This window comes from Macrobrachium rosenbergii, chromosome 43, assembly GCF_040412425.1.
Source record: "Macrobrachium rosenbergii isolate ZJJX-2024 chromosome 43, ASM4041242v1, whole genome shotgun sequence".
Taxonomy (NCBI): Eukaryota; Metazoa; Arthropoda; class Malacostraca; order Decapoda; family Palaemonidae; genus Macrobrachium; species Macrobrachium rosenbergii.
Genome location: NC_089783.1, coordinates 10,465,631 through 10,485,042, shown reverse-complemented (window position 1 = coordinate 10,485,042; position 19,412 = coordinate 10,465,631). Strand labels below are relative to the sequence as shown.

The 19,412-nt window shown below is 42.7% G+C and overlaps 1 protein-coding gene across 1 annotated transcript in view; it reads left to right on the top strand.

Moving 5' to 3' along the window:
* The window catches only part of Rrp4 (exosome complex component Rrp4), a 66,270-nt gene that overhangs the window by 25,995 nt on the left and 20,863 nt on the right, over nt 1–19,412 (top strand). Inside the window, exon 3 of the mRNA XM_067086576.1 lies at nt 16,940–17,067. Within this exon, the coding sequence (XP_066942677.1) occupies nt 16,940–17,067 (128 nt within the window). The remainder of the gene's footprint in view (nt 1–16,939; nt 17,068–19,412) is intronic.

Genomic DNA, 19,412 nt, shown 5'->3' with positions numbered 1-19,412 from the left:
CTTCAGATACGACAGCAATTACGCTGTCGCTAAACATAGCCACTACTCTGTAGCGCACTAAGACTGAGAACAACTGAGGGCTTGCTTTACAACATTGATTTTCCTGAAGATTTATTGACTACTCTCGTTCCGAGGCCTGGATTCCTCCAAGGTTGTTTCCCAACCTTGATCTGAGGCATCTGTGTACAGGTGAATGTCAGGAAGAGGGGAGTCGATAGACCTTTCCCAGTCAGATGCATTTCTGACTACCACCAACAGGCAAGAATCGCTCCCGACTATAACAGCGTTCTCGTTGTGGAAGTCCCAGCGATTCCTGAGACATACCTGAAGAGAGAGCACATTCGGACACGAGACCCTGGAATTAAAAGAGAGAGAGAGAGAGACATTCTCCCTAAGAGGCTTCTCTGAGCTGGTACTGGTCGTTCCCTGCTGGACGGGAACCCTTCTATCTGTTAAGGACCGATTGGACTCTCTCTAGGGTTGTGAAAACCCTCAGAGGAAGAGAGAGAATCCGCTTACCTGAATATGTTAAGAATTCCAAAGAATTCCCTCGCTCTTACTAGCTCCTCTGGAGAGGAGGCCAGTTAAACGATTGTCTAGATACTTCAAAACACTGTATCGTCTAGATACTTCCACACTCTGTATCGTCTAGATACTTCAACACTCTGTATCGTCTAGATACTTCAACACTGTATCGTCTAGATGCTTCAACACTCTGTATCCTCGACGATCCCTAATTGCTGACACCGGAGACATGAGTTAGAAGAAACCATGTTCGTCATACTGGCTACGTCATCATCCTTGAGCAAGAGTTAGCTAAGGCTCATGGTGTTCTAAGCAATCCCCCTTATGAATGTCCGGATACTGAGGGGGAAGATGACCAAGATAGAAATTTCGACTTTCCTGCTCCAAACATCGTAGACGAAGCCAAAGCTTTCGCCTGGTGAGCCAGACCCCTCAAGATCAATTTATTAGGCTGCCAACAGCCACGGATCCGAAGGGATATAGCCGTCACTCTTTAGAACCCTCATTACAATAACTGACGGCATCCAGAAAGAATGCGCAAGAGCCTCAGTCTGATTGCACAGCACATACCCCCAAGCACCTGCTTCCCTACGAGCTGAAACGACACCGGAGACTTAAACAGGAATGCCTCAACCGATTCGTTGAGGGGCAACCTGACACCTACGAAGGATTACCTCGAAATGCGTAAATCGTCCTACTCGGAGAGAAAAGAGAAGAGTGCTGTCTATTAGAAGCAACTACCGATGCTAAGTGAACATCCGCCTCCTCCAAAGCCTGGCTAACCCGATCGAACCAAACCAGCCAACACAAAAAAGAGACAGGAGCTGGTTTAGAATCATAAAAACCTCAAAATCGGGAGGTCCGGAGCTCTTGCTTGAGGGACGATGAAGTAACATACTCAAGCCTGTGTCCTTAATCATACTGCTGGCAAGAGGACATTCTAAGTCCACCAGAATCTCCTGCACTTACGGATAGGAATCCTGTTCCGCAATGTCCGAACGGTCCAAGACCGACAAAAGAGGAGGCACTGGATGAAGCCCCGGACAACAATGAAGAGTCCGCAATTGGACCAACCTAACCAGAATGCTCCGCACCCGCACCTAATCGGGTACCCGGAGCTGAATCCGCATTTTTGGACCCGCCGGGAAGAGAAGGATGAACCGATAAAAACCCGGAGCCAATTCCCCCTTATTACCAAGGGGAAGACGAGTGAGAGTAGCCAAACCAACATTGTTGAATCTTAGGGGAGGATGCGCAAGCAAAACCGCTGCAGAGGGACGGAAGAAGATGAAGGAGAGAGAATGAAAGAGGTAGAAGCTAGCCTGAGTTACCGCCGCGGAAAATGCAGGTGATGAAAGCCACGGATCGCTCGAAGAAGGTACCACACGCTCTGCCAAAACCACGGAGCGCAAACCCGAACTGGAATAGACGGGAAAACCCCGTGAAATACCTGATACTATCGGGACAGCCGCATGAAGCGGAAGCAAGGGGTTGCGCGTACCCGAAGGGATGGAACAAGAGACCCCTGCGGCCAAAATCTGCCGAAACAGGGTTTTCGCCTGTCCGGAAGCTCCTCTTACTGGAGAAGACTGTACTAAGGAAGGAAAAGGCGGGAGGCATAGGAATAGCAGACGCATAAAAAAGTTACCTGAGAGGAGGAAAACCAAAATCGAAGGAAGAGGGAAAACGGATGATGCGGAAGCCGCAGGAAAGACCGGAGCCGAAGAAGAAAGGGCCGAAGAGGAGACTGAAAAGGGAGAAACAGAATGTGGGAGCAGGAGATGAAGCGACAGATAACGAAGAAGAAAACTTAGAACAAAAAGGAACGAAGGTACACTGAATCTGGCCCCCCTCAATAATCCTGAAAACATATCCGACATGAATTCTGGACACTACTGTGTCATATACTCTCTAATGTTAGAGAAAACATTCGAGAAAAAATATAACCTCTCGCCATGGGTCAATACCCGTCGAAAAACCCCGCCATCCATCTTATAACCCGCCACAGCCAATTGCAGGTCCCGCAAATTACTTTAGAAGCTGAAAGGACACACCATAATTCGCCTTACTAGATGGAGGAGAAGAAAATACAGGGAAGGGGGAAACTACAGTAGGAGATTTAGAAAACAGTAGGAAGTGCGTTAGAAGCGAAAGCAGAAGGATTCTGCCCCACCATAACTGAAACATTGACTTGAGACAGCCAGATCAAAAGAAATGGAGAAACTCTTGTCAGAGCACAAAAACCACTCGAACCCGAAACCGGAACCCGTTCAGGAGAACGACACTGCACCGTTAAAACCTTCTGCTCACTACCAAACCCAAACCTATCCTCTTTTATCACACCTAGATCTTGATCCTAACATTATCAACATTAAATTTATCAATATTACAAGGGGTTTGGGGGGGGAGAATCCTTCACTGCCTGCTCTGCGCTGAGGGGGCCGGCAGACCTACCCACTCGGAGGCTTGCGGTTCTGCCATTACCCTCAGCACCCGTTAGGGCTGGTTCTGGAACAGGCAGGGGAGCTGAAAAGGAAGAAGAATTATCCCTATCTGAGAAATGTTGAAGAAGACTAGCTATTGAATTTTCCTTACAAATTGCAGTCCTATCTTCTATCTGTTTGACTACCATTGAACTCACTAAATCCATCAACTGATCTGTAGCAGAAGTCTGAGACACTTGAGGCAACGAGAATCTGACCGACATCTGCCGCCGTTACTAGCCAAAGACTTGCGATGACGAATGTAATCATCCCTCTCCTGTGTCTTCCAATGGGAACATTCATCGCAATGAGTCTGGACATCACAGTTAACCTTCCTACATACCTGACGGAATGTCTATCGTGTCTCAAGGTACTCATCCGTCTTTGCAGGAAGAAGAAGCAATGAGCGCCAGAGTCCACCGTCGTAGGCAGTCGAGGCCGACGTCGAAGCCGATGGCACGGTAGTAGAAGGTGAAATGTCCGTGACACACAATCGAGACCGGGAACCAGCGAGTCCAAATCCAAAAAGACGTTCCATGTCGTCGAAGATATCCAGAAAATCCAGGAGAAAAACCGTTAAATCCAATCCAGGTCTTCACCACAAGTCCAAAATACAAAGAGAAGTTGGGCAATAGGATTAAAACCTCGCACTGCAGAAGGAAACAACCTCCCAGCAGCGCGAACAAAAAGCAATTGACAAAAATGGGGCGTGTCGGCGCACACCTGTGTCAGCGTTGCCAACCGTTTGTTATGGTAGCTCAGGTGACAAGATTTTACCTGCAGCATTGGTAACGCTGGCTGTTAAAATTCCCACTATAGTGGGATGGATAGTTAAGAGTTGTTTGGGCTAGTCGGATTAAGGGCTAATTCAGGTGTTCAGGGAGTGTATTGCAATATATGTTTTAAGGACTGAGCTTCTCCCCTTGTAGGGGCTGTTTCATTTGCACACTGGTGCAGGATGACAGAAACAGATTCAGAGGTTAAAGAAGACTCTTATCCACCTATTCTAATTTATTAACCATAATACTACAATGACCATCAAAAGAACCTTGACCTAATTTATTAATCTTAATACTGCAGTGACCATCAAAAGAACCTTAACCTAATTTATCAATCTTACTATTACAACCATCAAAATGAACCTTGACTTAATTCATCAATCTTATTCTTACAGTTAACACATCCAATGTTTTTTCAGATGACTATTCCATCAGTTTTCTTTTAACTAAGCTACAGTGAGCTTTTCCATTAAGTTTCTTTGCTATGTTACTGTTTCCAGAAATAACTACAGGCAGGGTAGATGAATGCACCTTTGAAAGTTAACTCTTTATCAAGTCTACTGTATTTGGAATTTTCCAGCATTGATTATTTGAGAACCAATATATTTTTCTTTACATGGAATTCGGTATACAACTTCACTGTCAGCCTGCTTCACACTCTGATTCATCTCGCACTGTTAATTTCCTTGGAGTACATCTACAACAATCGCTTGACAGTGTTTTGCATTATCATTTCCTACAGGGAACTTTAATAAATCAAGACTAATAAATCAAGACTCTAGGTTCACACAGCTGTTTTGAATACTAAGTTTACAATGTTTCCAATAGTAATGTTTGAAAAACACAAGTTTTCATCATGTGCACCATCAGCAATGTACAGATAATACTTGTTACGAAGCAGGGTAAACATTCAGGAGTCTAAGTAAAGTCCTTGTTTCCCATCACCCAACATTCTTCCAGTTCAGGTGACAGGGAGAGGAGCCTAATCTCAACACTATCTCGCTCAGGAAAACTAAGTGAAAAAAAGAAAAAATAAACGTAAACTTAAACCCCTCAAGCATTTACAAACAAAAACACACATACAAAGAAAATGGAAAAAAACAAATTTCATCATACAAACCCAAACTTCTAAATGCCACTACACCCTACTCCATCCCCCATGCCAGTTTGGTTTCCGATCTCTCGGCGGGGATGAAAGGGATGCTAGAGAATGATGCGCTGGTAGTGATAGACAGCCGGTCTCCAGGGTTTTAGAGAAGGGGACTGATGGCTGGAGACCAGTTATTGATTTCTGTTCTAGATGGAAATGACATGTTCGGTGTTGGTTTCCATCAGAGAGAGTGACTTCATATTTTTTTGTGGATTTGAATACTGCATACTTCCAAGGTACTCATCCATTCTTCCAGGAAGTACATCTCTGTCTGCAGTGAGGCTGTTTATCAGCCAAAGCTCTGTGCTTCGGGCTGGTGACAGCCCTGTAGTTATTACAAGTGTCCACCTTGGTATCACTTTGGGACCCATTCACAGGATATACACTTATTGCATTACATGGATGAGAGGCCAGTTCTGGTGTCCTCTTAGACTCAGTTTCTCCAGAACAGTCTACCCACTGACTTTTTAGTGATAAACTGGGAGATGTCAGCTTTCATCCTATAGCAGCAGCAGAGTACCTGGGCACACTCACAGACATAGTAGCAGTGAGTCTTTTGCTCGAACTTTCATGTCAGCAGAGGTTGCAGTGCAGTTCTTGTCTTGAGAAGACAACCAGCTTGGCTTTGGCAGTTTATCCTCGGTCATCTGTCATTCTTGGAGAAGCTTGCTCCTTATGGGCAGTTCCACTTGTACTTGCTTCATTGACAACTGAATCTGCACTGGTCAGCTTCAAGTAATCCATCCTCTCAGCTTGTCCCCTTGATCAGAAAGATCAGAGAAGACTTTGCCTGTTATCTGGACAACAGGGTGTCATTTTGGGAGTTCCACCCTCCAAGATGTGGCTGTTTACAGTTTAATTGAAGAAGGGTTGGGACATTCCTGAATAACATTTGTTTCAGATATGTGGGCAGAGAACGAAGTTAATCTGCACATCAATGTTTTGGAAATACAAGCATTGTTGCTAGCCTGCAAGCAATCCAAGAATGCTTGATGAGTCATTTAGTGGTGTTCTTGAGTGACCACATGACCATAGAGGTATATGTCAACAAGCAGCAGGAATTGGTTTCCCTTTGCCTGTCAGTTGGCAAGGCAGATGCTTTAGTGGATGGTATGCCATGCTGTGGAGCTGTCAGCCTGGTATATTCCAGGCAAGAGGAATTTGGTGGTAGATCAGCTTGGCTGTTGGGGACAGATAGTAAGGGCAGAGTGGTCTCCACGCCCTCATGTGATGGAAAGCTATTTCGAGATTTTGGGAATTCTGATGATTGACCTGTTCATCACACAATGTTCTGCTCTTCCATACCAGATCCTTGGGCTTTGATGGAAGACACCTTCCAACACCCAGTGGTACAATCTGGAGACGTGCCTTTTTACTATTCAGCCTTACCTGCTGAGTGATCAGTTGAGTTTTGATCACACCTAGGCTCAGAATGACACTGGTGGTTCCTCATTGGCCTCACACTGAGTGGTTTCCCAATTGATTGGCTCTCTTGGTCAAGGCTATGAGAGAGATTCACTTGAAGGGCATGTATTGGTCTGCCTTGGAAAAGCTATCCACACTCATGAGGAGCTTTGAGCAGTCTTCTCTTCAAGAGCAATATCCTCCTGAGTGTTAGTGACTTGTTTTCTGCAGCCTATCCCAAGTGCCATGTGAGGTTTTGGGGGAGGCCATGGACGGTGGGCTCATTACTCTAGACTATCATCTCGCTAACATTAGCCTCAATTAAGGGTACTGTATAGGGGAGTTGCACAGCTGGTCTTCTCTGGTCTGGCACTTGCAGGGTTGGCAGTCTCTTTTGTTCTCATTTGTCCCAGATTTTGTGGCAAAAACTCAGAACCTGTCGGCTCTGATGTGAGATAAGCGAGTTGCTAGATTCTTTCTTTCCAGGACTTTGTTGGTTGTGACCCAGATGAGATACATCTATGCCCAGTGTGAACTGTAAGGTATTGTTTAGAAAGAGCCTGACTTCTTAGGCTAGAGTGTCAGGATTTTTTTTTTTTTATTGCTATGTTGGCAAGCATTACAAAGAGTTCTCTAGGAACATTCCTCTCTGATTTTGTGAAGTGATGAAAGGAGCTTACAGCTCCTCAAATGAGGTTGACAGCTGTATAGTTTGGGCAAGATTTCAAAAACTCAAGAGGTGTGGGACCACCTCTGACATTTTAAAAAAACTTTTCAGTAGCATAGGTAATGAAGGCAGTGATCTGGGAACCTGTGACTACTTTTACCTCATTCTACCTGAGGGATGCCGCCCGTAAGTCTTTAAGCACCTCCCCTTGGGACCTGTGGTGTCTGTTCAACAGGTTATGTAGTCACTGAAGACTACTTCCTTGTGTTTGGACCTGTCAGTCTGCGAACTGACACTCGATCTCCCCAGAGAGACTCCAGCAGTGTTCTTGGCAGCCAGGTCAGAAGCTATGGAGTCGGTCACTGTGGCCCCCTTCCAGGCAACGTCGTATCAGTGCTGATAACTGGAAGTTGGTGATTTTTGGCGCCGAAAATCGCCAAAAGTTGCCAAGTTTTATCGCTAGACAAGCCCCGTAAAACCGGATTGCCGATAACTGGGGACTGCTTGTATGATTACTGTACTCATTTTTTAAATGAATCTTAGCTCTCTATGGACGATAGAGTGAAAAGTAAACAAAAAATAATAGGATTGTTCAGTTTGAACCGTCTATTCACCCATCCCTTTCGTGTGGTTTGAGTGTCTACAGTTTTCCATTCGGTTTTTTTTTTCTGTCGTCGGCATGCAAGGATGCATTGGAGAGTGTTTACATGATTTCCTTAATTCTATCGTTGTCTGAATTTGGTTTGGGTTTTCTTGTGTTTTATATTTGTCATTTTATAGGATATATTCCAAAGAGAAGAAGAACAAGTTGTTTCCAATCTGTAAGGTAAGAGGGTGCAAACCCGATTTTACTCTTCAGTTTACAATGGTCACAGCCAATATGTTAAATGTAGGAACAACGATCGCTAGATCAGTGTATTGGTTGGTCAGATGAAATAATGAATGTTTATTTAAAGTATAAGCAGATGTGAGAAGTAGATAAGAACAGGAGAAGGCAGAAAAGATTCTTCTAACTCTAGGGCAGGAAGTGAGGTTAGGAGTAAGTTTCTCATTTTCTCAACCTTTCAGATAGCAGCTCTTGCCACTCACCCTGTTTTCCTAGTAATGCTTCTCCTTCAAAACTTTCTCCTCTCAAAGCTCCCTGTATTGTTCAGATATGAGGTTTGGCATTTAGAAGCAGTTTACTGTACCTGTAAGTATAGTCTTAAGGCTACATGCTGCTTTATCGGCCCAGTTATTCTACCTTTTTCGGGTTTCCCCCGTGTGGCAGAGGAAGTGCCAATGCCCTCCCTCCCTGTTAGCCAAACCCTAGCCACGCCCTGTGATGCTCCTTCTACTGTTGGAGGTACAGTACAAGGAAGCGGGTTATGTCCGGGAGTGGAAGTGGTTGGTGCCCATTGTCTTCTTCCTCTGGCCAACCTGGCGCGTGTCACATACAAGCTGGCACTCAGTCACTAAAAGATAAGCACGATGAGATCAAACAAATTTCAGTAAAATTGGTTGAGTAACATTCTTGTTGCAAAAAAGGGTAATGTTCAAGGATTAAAATAAACAGGCTTGAAATATTAAATAAAGTAATGGTAAAGACGATTAATTATAAATAAGGGAATTCAGTGTCAGTTTCTCTAATGTAATAACAGTATGAAAGAAAGAGCTATAAAGTAAAACAGTTTCATGTTATATAACGTTGCACGTATTACGAACAGTTTTGTGTACCCACAACTGTGTTTGTGGAGCGAGCACTTAGGAACCAGGAACTAGACAGGAGGTAGATATGCTAGGTAAGGTTAAGCGCACTCACTCATTATCTGATTTTGTATTCCATAGGCCTTGCTGGAGGCTGCTTACTCTTAGCGATCCCTATCCAGGTTCTTCCTGTAATTTTCCCTTGCAAGATGATTCCATATTTGTTCACCTGGCATCATACGCTCGCTTGACAGCAGGCGCTCGCCAGGAAGTAGGCTCTCACCTGAGAGCAGGCGCTTGCCTGGAAGCAGGTGCTAGCCTTGCATCGGAAGCTCTCTTGCCAGTAGGCGCTCGCTTGCCATCAGACACACGCTTGACAGCAGGCACTCGTCTGACTCCGAACACTTCCCTACTGTTAGACTTTTGCCTGGCACCAGCTGGCCATGTTCTTCTTCTTAGTCTCCCAGGTGATCTGGCTATGCTGGTTCATCTTCATGTTTCTTATCCGATTTGAGGGATTTTCATGCGAGTAACCGTGATCAAGTGTGTGAACTTATTTGTTCTCCACATTCACCTTCCTTTCTCTGGCGTTCTCATCAACTGTTGACGCCTGCCTCGTAAGACAGTGCTAGTTTCTCCTGCTTCTCGGAAAAGTGGGAGCTTTTATTGTAATTCCCACGCTTCTCAGATGTTGCGCTTCCAGTCTTGGTCCCCTTCTAGGTGTTTTCTTCAACCATGTTGTACATCACGGATGCCTCGGGCTGCTGGCCAGTCTCCTAGGCAGGATTTGAAGTATTGCCGAGCCTCTTTAAGCAATTCTCGAGCCTCTTTTAGCCGTTCTTTGGCCTCTTTTAGGCGTTCTCGAGTCTCTTTTAGCTGCTCTCGGTCGCCTTTTTCAGTGCTTAGGTTTGACTTATTCACCTGTTAGTCAAGCAGATCCTTTGATTACTGCTGTCTCAGTAGCAGAGCAGACTGGAGTATCTTCCCCTCAGCCAAGTTTTTTGAGGTTTTTCCTCCTGCTACCTTGACGTCAGGGCAGGATGGTGTGAATAGTCAGGAAGGCTTTGTTTCCTGTACAGATGATTTTTTGGTGCCAGGTACCAAGGCACAAAATGGAGCCAACCATTCCTCTGGTATGAAATGTGTTTTTTGCTTCCATTTAATTCCTTTTTTAGAGGAGTTGAAACTCCCTTCATCTCAGGGGCAGGAGGTTCTGCTGCTGCCACCCCTGCTTCCTAAGGATTTCCATCTATGAGCCTGCGGCTTGCAATTTTGACTGATGCTGATGAAGAGCAGGTCGTATCAGCAGCTGTTCAGAGACTGATTAAGGTTTGTGCTAGCAAATTTCCCTTAGGATTGCTAGGTTGGAACTTAAGGTGTATCCCCTTCTGTTTCCAAAATGGGCTGAGTTGACACTGAACAGATTTGACTCTGGCTAAATTACTCCATCAGAAAGTTTCTTCTAAAAGTTCTTCCCCTTTTCTTCCCCTCTTTATGAGAAAGAGGAGAGTGATGTCATATGATACTAGGCAGATACCCTTAACGGAAATGGCTACAGCAACAATAGATGAATAGCAAGTGAAATTGTTTCCGCTCTTCTGCAAATCTTTTTGGCTGCATAGATAGAGCAGTTTCAGACTCCCTTGGGGAGTCCATGCATGCCTTGACTAAGGGTGTTGTCAAGTGTAGGGAACAATTGTGTTCATTTTGGCTTCCTCTGTCTCTTCGACAAAGAAGGTTGACATTATCGCACATCACCCCTTACATTCTTTAGTGGACAACTGAGCATTAGGTACGATAGTGCAAGAGTTGAGAAGTGGAAGCCATATCTTTGTTGCATCGTTCTAAAACATTTAATCGTACACAACCAAGGCAGCAGCTGCTTTTGCAGTTAACGCAATTTTCGAGGTTCCCCTCAGGCAAGTGGGCAAGTCATTGGTGCCCTTGAGCCAATCCTTGCTGGCTTTCAGGAAGGACAATGAGTATCCTAGAAATCCAGTTCCTGATAATATGATGCATCAAGCCCCAGTCCTAAGTAGGAGGGAGGTTGAGCCTCTTTTATTCAGTTTGGCAGGATCTGGAGGCATATTCTTGGGTGGTGGAGGTACTGTAGGAGGGATACAGCATAGCATCCCTTTCTTCCCTGTCTCCTTTAGCCAGTTCTCCTGTGGAGTTTCCCCCTTATCTTCACAACGAGAAGTTCCAGATCTCGCAAGAAGAAGTAGACTTCTTGGGCAGAAAGGAGCTGTGGAAATAGTCTTGGATTGAATGGTATCAGTGGACATGATGGAGGCATACTTCCATGTACCAGTTCACCCAATTTCAAGGAAATATTTGCAGTTTGTTTTTCATGGCAGGGTGTACCACTTTTCCGTGTGAGCTCAGCTTCTCAAGTTTTACAAGAGTCCTATTGCAGTTGGGCAAGTGGGCTCACATGTTAGGCATTTGGATGCTTCTCTACTTGGACGATTGGCTGATTCTAGCGTCCAGTTTAGAGGGGAGCCTGAGGGCAAGAGATACTCTTTTAATGTTGACAAGTATGTTGGGAATACTATTAAAGTTTCAATTTTCAATCTAATACCAACTCAAAACCTTGGTTACCTGGGAATGCTTGGACACCAAGAATTTCTTGGTTTCTCCAAAGGAGAAATGCATAGACAACACTCTTTTAATTCTAGAAGAATTTCTATCCTTCACAGCCTTGCCAGCCAAGAAATGGTTGTCCCTGTTAGGGCACATGGCATCACAAGAGAAGTAGGTTCTGGTGCCAGGCTGAGAGTGAGGTAATTTCTTTTTGTTCTCAAGAGACACTGGAACCGAGAAGTTTAGCCAGAATCCATTCAAATTCAGGTCTCAAGGGAGTTAGAGGACTCTCTGAGATGGTGGAACCATCGACCCCGACTTTTGCTAGGAATGTCTGTCCAATTGAAAAGCCCAGACCTCATGTTGTATTCTGATGCATCATCAGAAAGTTGATGAATGGTTGCAGCAGACAGGCATTTAGCCGGGGTTTGGTCCACAGAGGAACAAGAACTCCATATCATTCAGTTAGAGATGTTGACTGTGTGGAAGGCCCCGCTAGCTTTAGAGGATCTAGTACTGGGCAAAAAGCTAGCACTCTTTTCAGACAATTCAACAGTGCTGGCATAGCTGAGCAATCAATGAGGCACAGAGTCAAAAGCTTTGTTCTGCCTTTCAAGTCGCATTCTCACTTGGTCAGAGGAAAGGAAGATCCTTATGTTACCCGAGTTTGTGCCAGGAAAAATGAACACTGTGGCAGACCAACTGATGAGGACGGACCAGATTCTGTCTTCCTAATGGACCTTGCATCCACAAGTCTGCAAGGACCTGTGGAAGCTATGGGGCACTCCTCTAATGGACCTCTTCACCACCAGGTCCAGCAATCACCTGCCAATGCACTGCTCTCCAGATCAGGATCCTCAGGCATGGGCATTTGATGCAGTGCTTTTAGACTGGTGTTATCTAGAGCTCTATGCTTTTCTCCCCTTTGCTATGATACAAAGAGTACTACTAGCAAAATTCAATATAGCTGTGAATTCACGCACAACTTCAGTGACCCCTTGGTGGCCACCCAGAGAATGGTTCCCAGACCCCCTGCCTCTGTTATTAGATAGCCCAAGGCTTCTTCCACCAAGGAAAGGTCTTCTCAAACAGGCAGGATGTATGAAGTTTCTCCAAAACCTCCCCATGTTTCAGCTGACCACATGGAGAGACCACCGTCTCTTACCAGCAAAAGGCTTTTCAAAGGAATGCAGAAAGTCTATCTTAACTCGAGAAAGGAGGTCACTAATGCACTGTATCAAAGACAGTAGGCAGTTTATAGGGCTTGGTGCTCCACTAGAAGGCTTTCCTGCACCATGCCTCTGTTAATAACATCATTAACCCACACAGTCTGGGCTAAAGATATATTAAGCACACCCCTAGACCGGGCTAAATTTAAGGATGGCCAATTAAAAAAACTCATCAGTGGAAAGAGGAAGATATGCATATGCACATGGTACAAGAACAAAAAATTCTAAAAAATTTTCTGTACCTTCCGGGGAAGTTGAAAATGAATATTTCCAACCCTGTGCAGGGCCTCTATTCCAAATGACAGTCGTAAAAATATGCTTATTTTACCAATTTATAAGTGTTTTTTCAAATATTTTTTTATTTTATTTTGTAAAATTACAATTACAGCTCACACAATATCATAACAGATAAGAACTAAAATCAGTAACAAATTCTGAGTATATTTATTGTAAAATGTGTACAAGACATCATTGGATGGGAATTTTGGACAACATATCCTTGTGATATCTCAAGGCAAACTGATTTCTCTCTCCTGTACTGACTAGTTATTAGAGTTGGGGTAAAAGTTACCATGATTCATTTATGGCCCATGGAAGCGATCTGAGCACTCTTCCTGCAAAATTTGTTCAAACTGTATGGCGCGAAATCTTGAACATACTGTATGTGTGTATTACCTGGAATCCACCCCAAAGCTATAAGTTAACACATATGTATGTATTACCCATTCACAATGGTTTAAACTCCTACTTAACTTATGCTACAACAGACATTTTTCAGCCCCAGCCATTAAAGGGTATCAATCCATGTTAGCTGCTGATTGAGGCATATGGGCCTAGATATTTCATCCAACATGGATATTAAGGAGGCCATCCACTCCTTCCAACTGATATTCCTAAGTCTCCAAATTAACCCCTGGGCTGGACTTTGGATATGTTGCTTAAGTACCTGTATTTATGCATTCCCCCATTTGAGCCCTTGAACACAACCTCCCCTAAGGATTTGACAGTGAAGGCTCTTTTTGTTAACCTTGGCTTTACCACTCAAGGAGCAGTCCTTTCTTATCTACCCCTTTTTAGGGCCAAGAATGATTTTTAAGTCTTATCCTCTGCCTTGCACTATCTGCGAGTTGTGGAAATCCAGTATGAATTGTCCAGAGCTCTTTTGCCCCTCATTATGGCAGGGGAACTCATATCCTGAACAGTTAGGGTAGCTGCACTCTAACCTTCCCTGTTTGCATAAGAAATTGTCAAATTTTGTGGGGTATGAAGGTATCTATGTTGTATTAGGTGAGAGCCTTCGTTCTTTTACCTTCGTTGCTCTGCTGGCCTAGGCACAAGACCTTGTGTCCCACTTGTATCGGAGTGTGAGTAGTATCCCTAGCAAGGAACCTCCAGCATTGTTCAGAGGTCTCACTACATAATGAATTAGTCCTCACTTGGCAACAGTACCAACAGATGGATGCTAATCATTAGATAAGTAGCGTCTTATTCCTGGTGGAATTTTATTGTTTTTGTGGGGTTATTAACTTTGTCCTTGCACTGTTCCCACCTCCTTTGCTCAATACAGGAATAATATATCATAGAGAGGTGAGATTCATTTCAAAAATAGAAGTTTTTATAATAAAATTTATTTTTTATTTTTTTCATTGCTTACCTCTATTATGCATCCCCCCCCCCACCTCCTGACTCATGTGGACAGAAGAAAAAACTGAATGGAAAACTATAGACACTCAAACCACCGAAAGGGATGGGTGAATACTGTAGACGGTTCAAACCAAACAATCCTATTATTCTTTGTTTACTTTTCACTCTATCGTCCTTCTGCTTGACATGGGAATACAGCTATCGTAATCGGTAAGTATTTAAAAAAATAAATTTTATTATAAAAATTTCTATTTTCCTTATATATCCATTTAATAACATTTCTCTCTCTCTCTCTCTCTCTCTCTCTCTCTCTCTCTCTCTCTCTCTCTCTCTCTCTCTCTCTCTCTCTCTCTCTCTCTCTCTTACAAAGGTGATGATAGCAGTAGGAAAGGAAAGTTGGTGAACAAATAAATGAAGCCTAAGTAATTGAACAAGCTAAGCAAGCCATTCTCTGTTCCACAGTACTTTATACAGGTTATATCTTTGGAGCCAGTGGAAATAAAAACCTTCCTGAAGATGAGAATGGGCTACCAACTTCTCACAATGAGTAGCCTGTATGCATAAGTTCTTTTAGACAGATTCTTTGGTCTTTCTACCTTCTTGTCATCTCTTTTTCCCATGGTAGCTGGTACCCTGGTAAGAGTTGGAAAGTAGGGAAGGTGAACAAAATAAAAAATAAATAAATTCTCATTTCACCAGCTGCTGCAGGATTAGATCTTACTGCATTTGGTTGTGAGTAAGTTCCTTACCTGTCTGGTTAGCAAGATTCACTAATAGCAAAAGAATATTTCATATAGTATCATGCTACTTTAGAAACTTTTAATGACCTGTACATCTTTGTAGACCATTTCAGCTTCATCAATCACCTTCAGTAGTTCTAGGGTAGACTGTATTCTGGCTATATTCAAGATCGTGGAGGTGTGCAGTAAGGCAACACAAGTACATTTTGGGCATTTGGCCTCTTTGCTAAATTCACAAAATAAAGGGGAGCAGCTATTTGTTTTTTTTTTTTTTTAAGTACTTGTGCCTAGCAATACTGTAATGTATACAGTAGTGTGTTGCTTTACAAGTATCCTCTTGGTTATTAGGATGAAGAACGAAGATTGTTTAAAGGTATAATATGCTCACATAGATATATAGGTTCTCAAATGAAATAAAGTGCTCTTTGTATTGGTTATAGTGTAAAATTAAAGCCGGGATTTTAAACATATAATGTTAAACTCAGACACAAAATCTGGGACAGAACTTAGGGTTGGGCTTGGAGTTAGATGTTGGGGATTTTGACTTGTAAGATCTTGGCCTGAGATGGTGTGGACTTTTAACTTGATCTTGACCTCAAAAGTTGTGGATTCAACTACAACACTGGTTGGCATAATTCTTCAGTCTCAGGATGTAATGAAGACTGAGGCTCCCTTCTGGTCAACTTGTTTCTAACCAGTGGGGAAAAGTCAGCTTTCACAGTATCATCCAGCATTACAGACTCAGAAACAAGGGAGACAAGTGATTTTTTGGTTCCTTGGGGAACCTGGTGGTGTAATCCTTCCCTCCTTTCTATCTCACAATGCCATTACCAGTGGAGCTGCAGTCATCCCTCAGCACAAGTGTGACCCTTGTTGCTCCTCTTTGACTATAGCAGGCTTTGTTTCTGACCTCTTAGATTACCTGTAGTTAATTCAAGGGTCCTACCATTGCCAGGAGAACTAGTGCATCAGCTACTATTCAGATGTTACCATCAGAGTTTGTAGATCCTCCAGTTATATGCACTTTGATGAGAAAAAATTTGCAGCAAGCATCAGAATTCATATTCACTTTAGGAAAGTTGTAACTTTCAGTCTTTACCAGGTTAAGCGACCCTTATATTGTAATTAACAAAATTCTATGGAGACTTCCTTTCAACACCACTGTTTTCATAATGATAGTCTTTTTGTACCATACCTACCTAGAGTGAAAAGACCATATGTTTTAGCAGTAAAATGGTTATAGATATACCTTTACCCAGATATGAGTCCAGAGGCATTGGTTTGGGTTTATTAGATGCTTTATGACATGCATGCAAAAACTATTTGTCAACGCACTTTATAGCAGTGATAATCAGTCTTTCATCCTTTGCTGTACAGTGTGTACTTCCAAATTTTAGGTGTTGTGCCACCAAAAACTTTGCTCTCAAGGCCTTTTCCACATCCTGATCTCTTGTAAGCATCAAGACTTTTGTTGGACTTAACTGTCACTTGGCAAGAGTTCACTGGTCTAGTGCTTCCATAGTACTGCACTGTGAAACTTGATGATTTTCTGGTCACAAATTCATCCCACACAATTAGCTACTCAGGATATACAGTCGTGGGTTTTTATGTTGATGCAATTATATTTTTTAAAAATAAAATTATTTTTTCACACGAACTCGTTACATTCTGGGAAGGATTTGTACTGTTCGTCCTAACCTCTCCAAGTAGCAGCTGGTTCAGACTAAGCAGACCACTGTAAGACACTTAGTGACCTGTAAGTGACCTGTACACGTACTGAGAGAGTTGGAAAGGGAAAATGTTTTTCAGAAATGTGTTTTGAAATTACTGCTGCCACAGATGAAGTCTGTCACAAAGTAATGGGTTTAATGTTAGATAGCTTGAGAGTGACTTGTTCTTAAAAGGTGTATTTTTTTGTAAGTTCCCTGTCTGTCTTAACTGCCAAATACAGTAATCGGAAAACATTGAACAATCTTGAATCACATTGTTTCAAAACATAGTTGATTCATTTACAAATTTGTGTGATATTTATTGGACTGTGATTTTCAGGTGCAATTGGAGACACAATAATTGGAAGAATTACACAAGTTCAAAACAAGAGGTGGAAAGTTGATGTCAACTCAAGACTTGATGCTGAGCTAAGGTTGACAAATATTCAGCTACCAGGAGGTGAACAGGTACATTATTTGTTTACTGTATAATGTATGTTTTTAACTTGATTCTGAAATGCACATTGCATGTTTGTAGATAATGCAATGTGCATTATTTATAGGGTTTTGGGAATACATCTAGTTCAGATGTAAAATAATGAGTTGCTGTGTATACATTTACTACCTTTTCAATTATATGATTTGTTAATTATGTTAATCTTTTAATGATTTGTAAGTGTCCTCAGGTTTGCAGCAGAAAGAGTGCAGTATTCTTTTTTCTGCTATGTAGGTTATGTGGTAGCTCAGGTTGGTAAAAAAGGGATTTTGACAAAGGAAAAATCTATTTCTGAGGAAGGTCCCGTGTCACCCGGTGAAATTCCATTACAGCACGAATTTCTAGGTATAATAATGCTGGATATACCAGAGAAAAAGAGCTTTCAGGAAAGCTGGGGTTACTACCCCCAGTCGAGCGTCTTCTAGGAAGACGTCGGTATAAAGAAGGGTGAGTGAAATACCACTACCACGGAAACATACTCGAAAGATCTCTCCCTATCAAAACCCCCGGAACAGAGCGGTGAGCCGTTACAGCCCCTACACTCAACACCCGCCAGGACGGCGACACCAGCGCCACCTACCTCATTCCATGCTAGCACTAACCCCAGACTTGGCATGTGCAAGTAGGGGAGTACTAGGTGATCAGGGAGGGTCACGGGTGACACGGGACCTTCCTCAGAAATAGATTTTTCCTTTGTCAAAATCCCTTTTCTGAGTTCAGTCCCGTGTCAGCCGGTGAAATAGTGATAGAGAATCATGCCAAAGCTGCAACTACAAGGAAAAAAGGGGTAATCTGAAGAAAAAGGCAAAAATTTTACGAAAATAATTTTAATCAAGTAATCTCTTTCATGTAGCAAGAATACTAAATCTAAGGCATACTAAATCTAAGGCACATCAAAAACTTAATACTATGAAACGTGGGGAAGTCCCCGGCACGACGGGGAAGAAGCCCCAAAAATCTTAAAATTACTTAAAGCAAATTGAAACATGAAATGTGCATAAGATAATTGCAAATACAACCTTAAAACTATACACGTAAACTTAGGCTAAACACGTAAGAGACAAGATCAATGAAAATTAACATATACAGAACATATACATATATCTGGGGTACATGGAGCAAAATAAAAACCGTCCAGTACCCCATAAGAAAAAACAATCATAACATGTCAGATTACACTTTTCCATCAACAGATACAAGATACATCAATATGAGGATCCAGGCAGTGAGGTATAATCAACCAGGAGAATAAGCAGAGAAGTAAATGAGGCAGGCGGGCGGGGGAAAGGAAAGGATAAGGATATGATTAGTTAAGGTGGGGAGATGACACTTCCCACAGCTATGGTAGAAAATTTCAGGGCTTTGAGCGATTTTAAATAGTGGCGTTTAAACACTAGAGGTGATTTCCAACCCGTAAATTTAGATAATTCTGAGAAGTCCATATTATGAAAGTAATTAATGGAAGTAGCAACTGCTCGAATATCATGAACCTTAGGAACTGAATCTGGGTTGGCCTGTTTAATGAAATACAGAATTTGTTGTCTTATAGCATTCAGTGAAAGAGTACCACCTTTCTCCCTGATAAAAAGAGGACCCGACTTACTCTGTGGAGTTCTTAAAAGGTAAGATTTAAGTGTATAAACTGGACATAAAGACTGGTCTTGAGGAAGGGGCACCACCTTCCAAGGAGACCATCTGTCCTGTGGGTCTTCGTTCTTAGCTAAAAATCTAGGGTCAGGGAAAGGAGGACCTCTCCAGACGGGAGGAAGTTCACAAAATTATCACCTCTAGTGAGAGCCGACAGCTCTGAGATTCTAGCACCTGAAGCCAAGCTAATCAAAAATAAAGTCTTCCTTAACAGATCCTGATAAGAGCAATGAAAGTTATCCAACTCTGATGCTAACTTAAGGACGTCATTGAGAAACCACGTAACAGAATGTGGGCGTGATACTGGTCTCAGACGAGCGCATGCTCTGGGGATAGATGAAAAATAGGAATCTGTAAGGTCGATTTTAAAGCCGTAAAGAAATACTTTCTTCAATGCTGACTTGACTGTGGTAATAGTGGCCAGAGCAAGGCCTTTCTCAAACAGTGATCTAAAGAAAGAAACTCCTAAATTAGTCGTCATGATTTTGGCTTCAGATGCTTTCAGGAAGGAGGCTAATTTTTTGACTGCTGAGTCATACTGTCTAAGAGTAGAATCTCTTTTATCTGATTCTAAAAACAGAGTGTTGACAGGGTCAATGTTCGCTCCCTTTTGGGCTGCGAATTTTATAAAGTCCATAAAACTAGGGCATTCTGAATTCTTGAGGAAGCT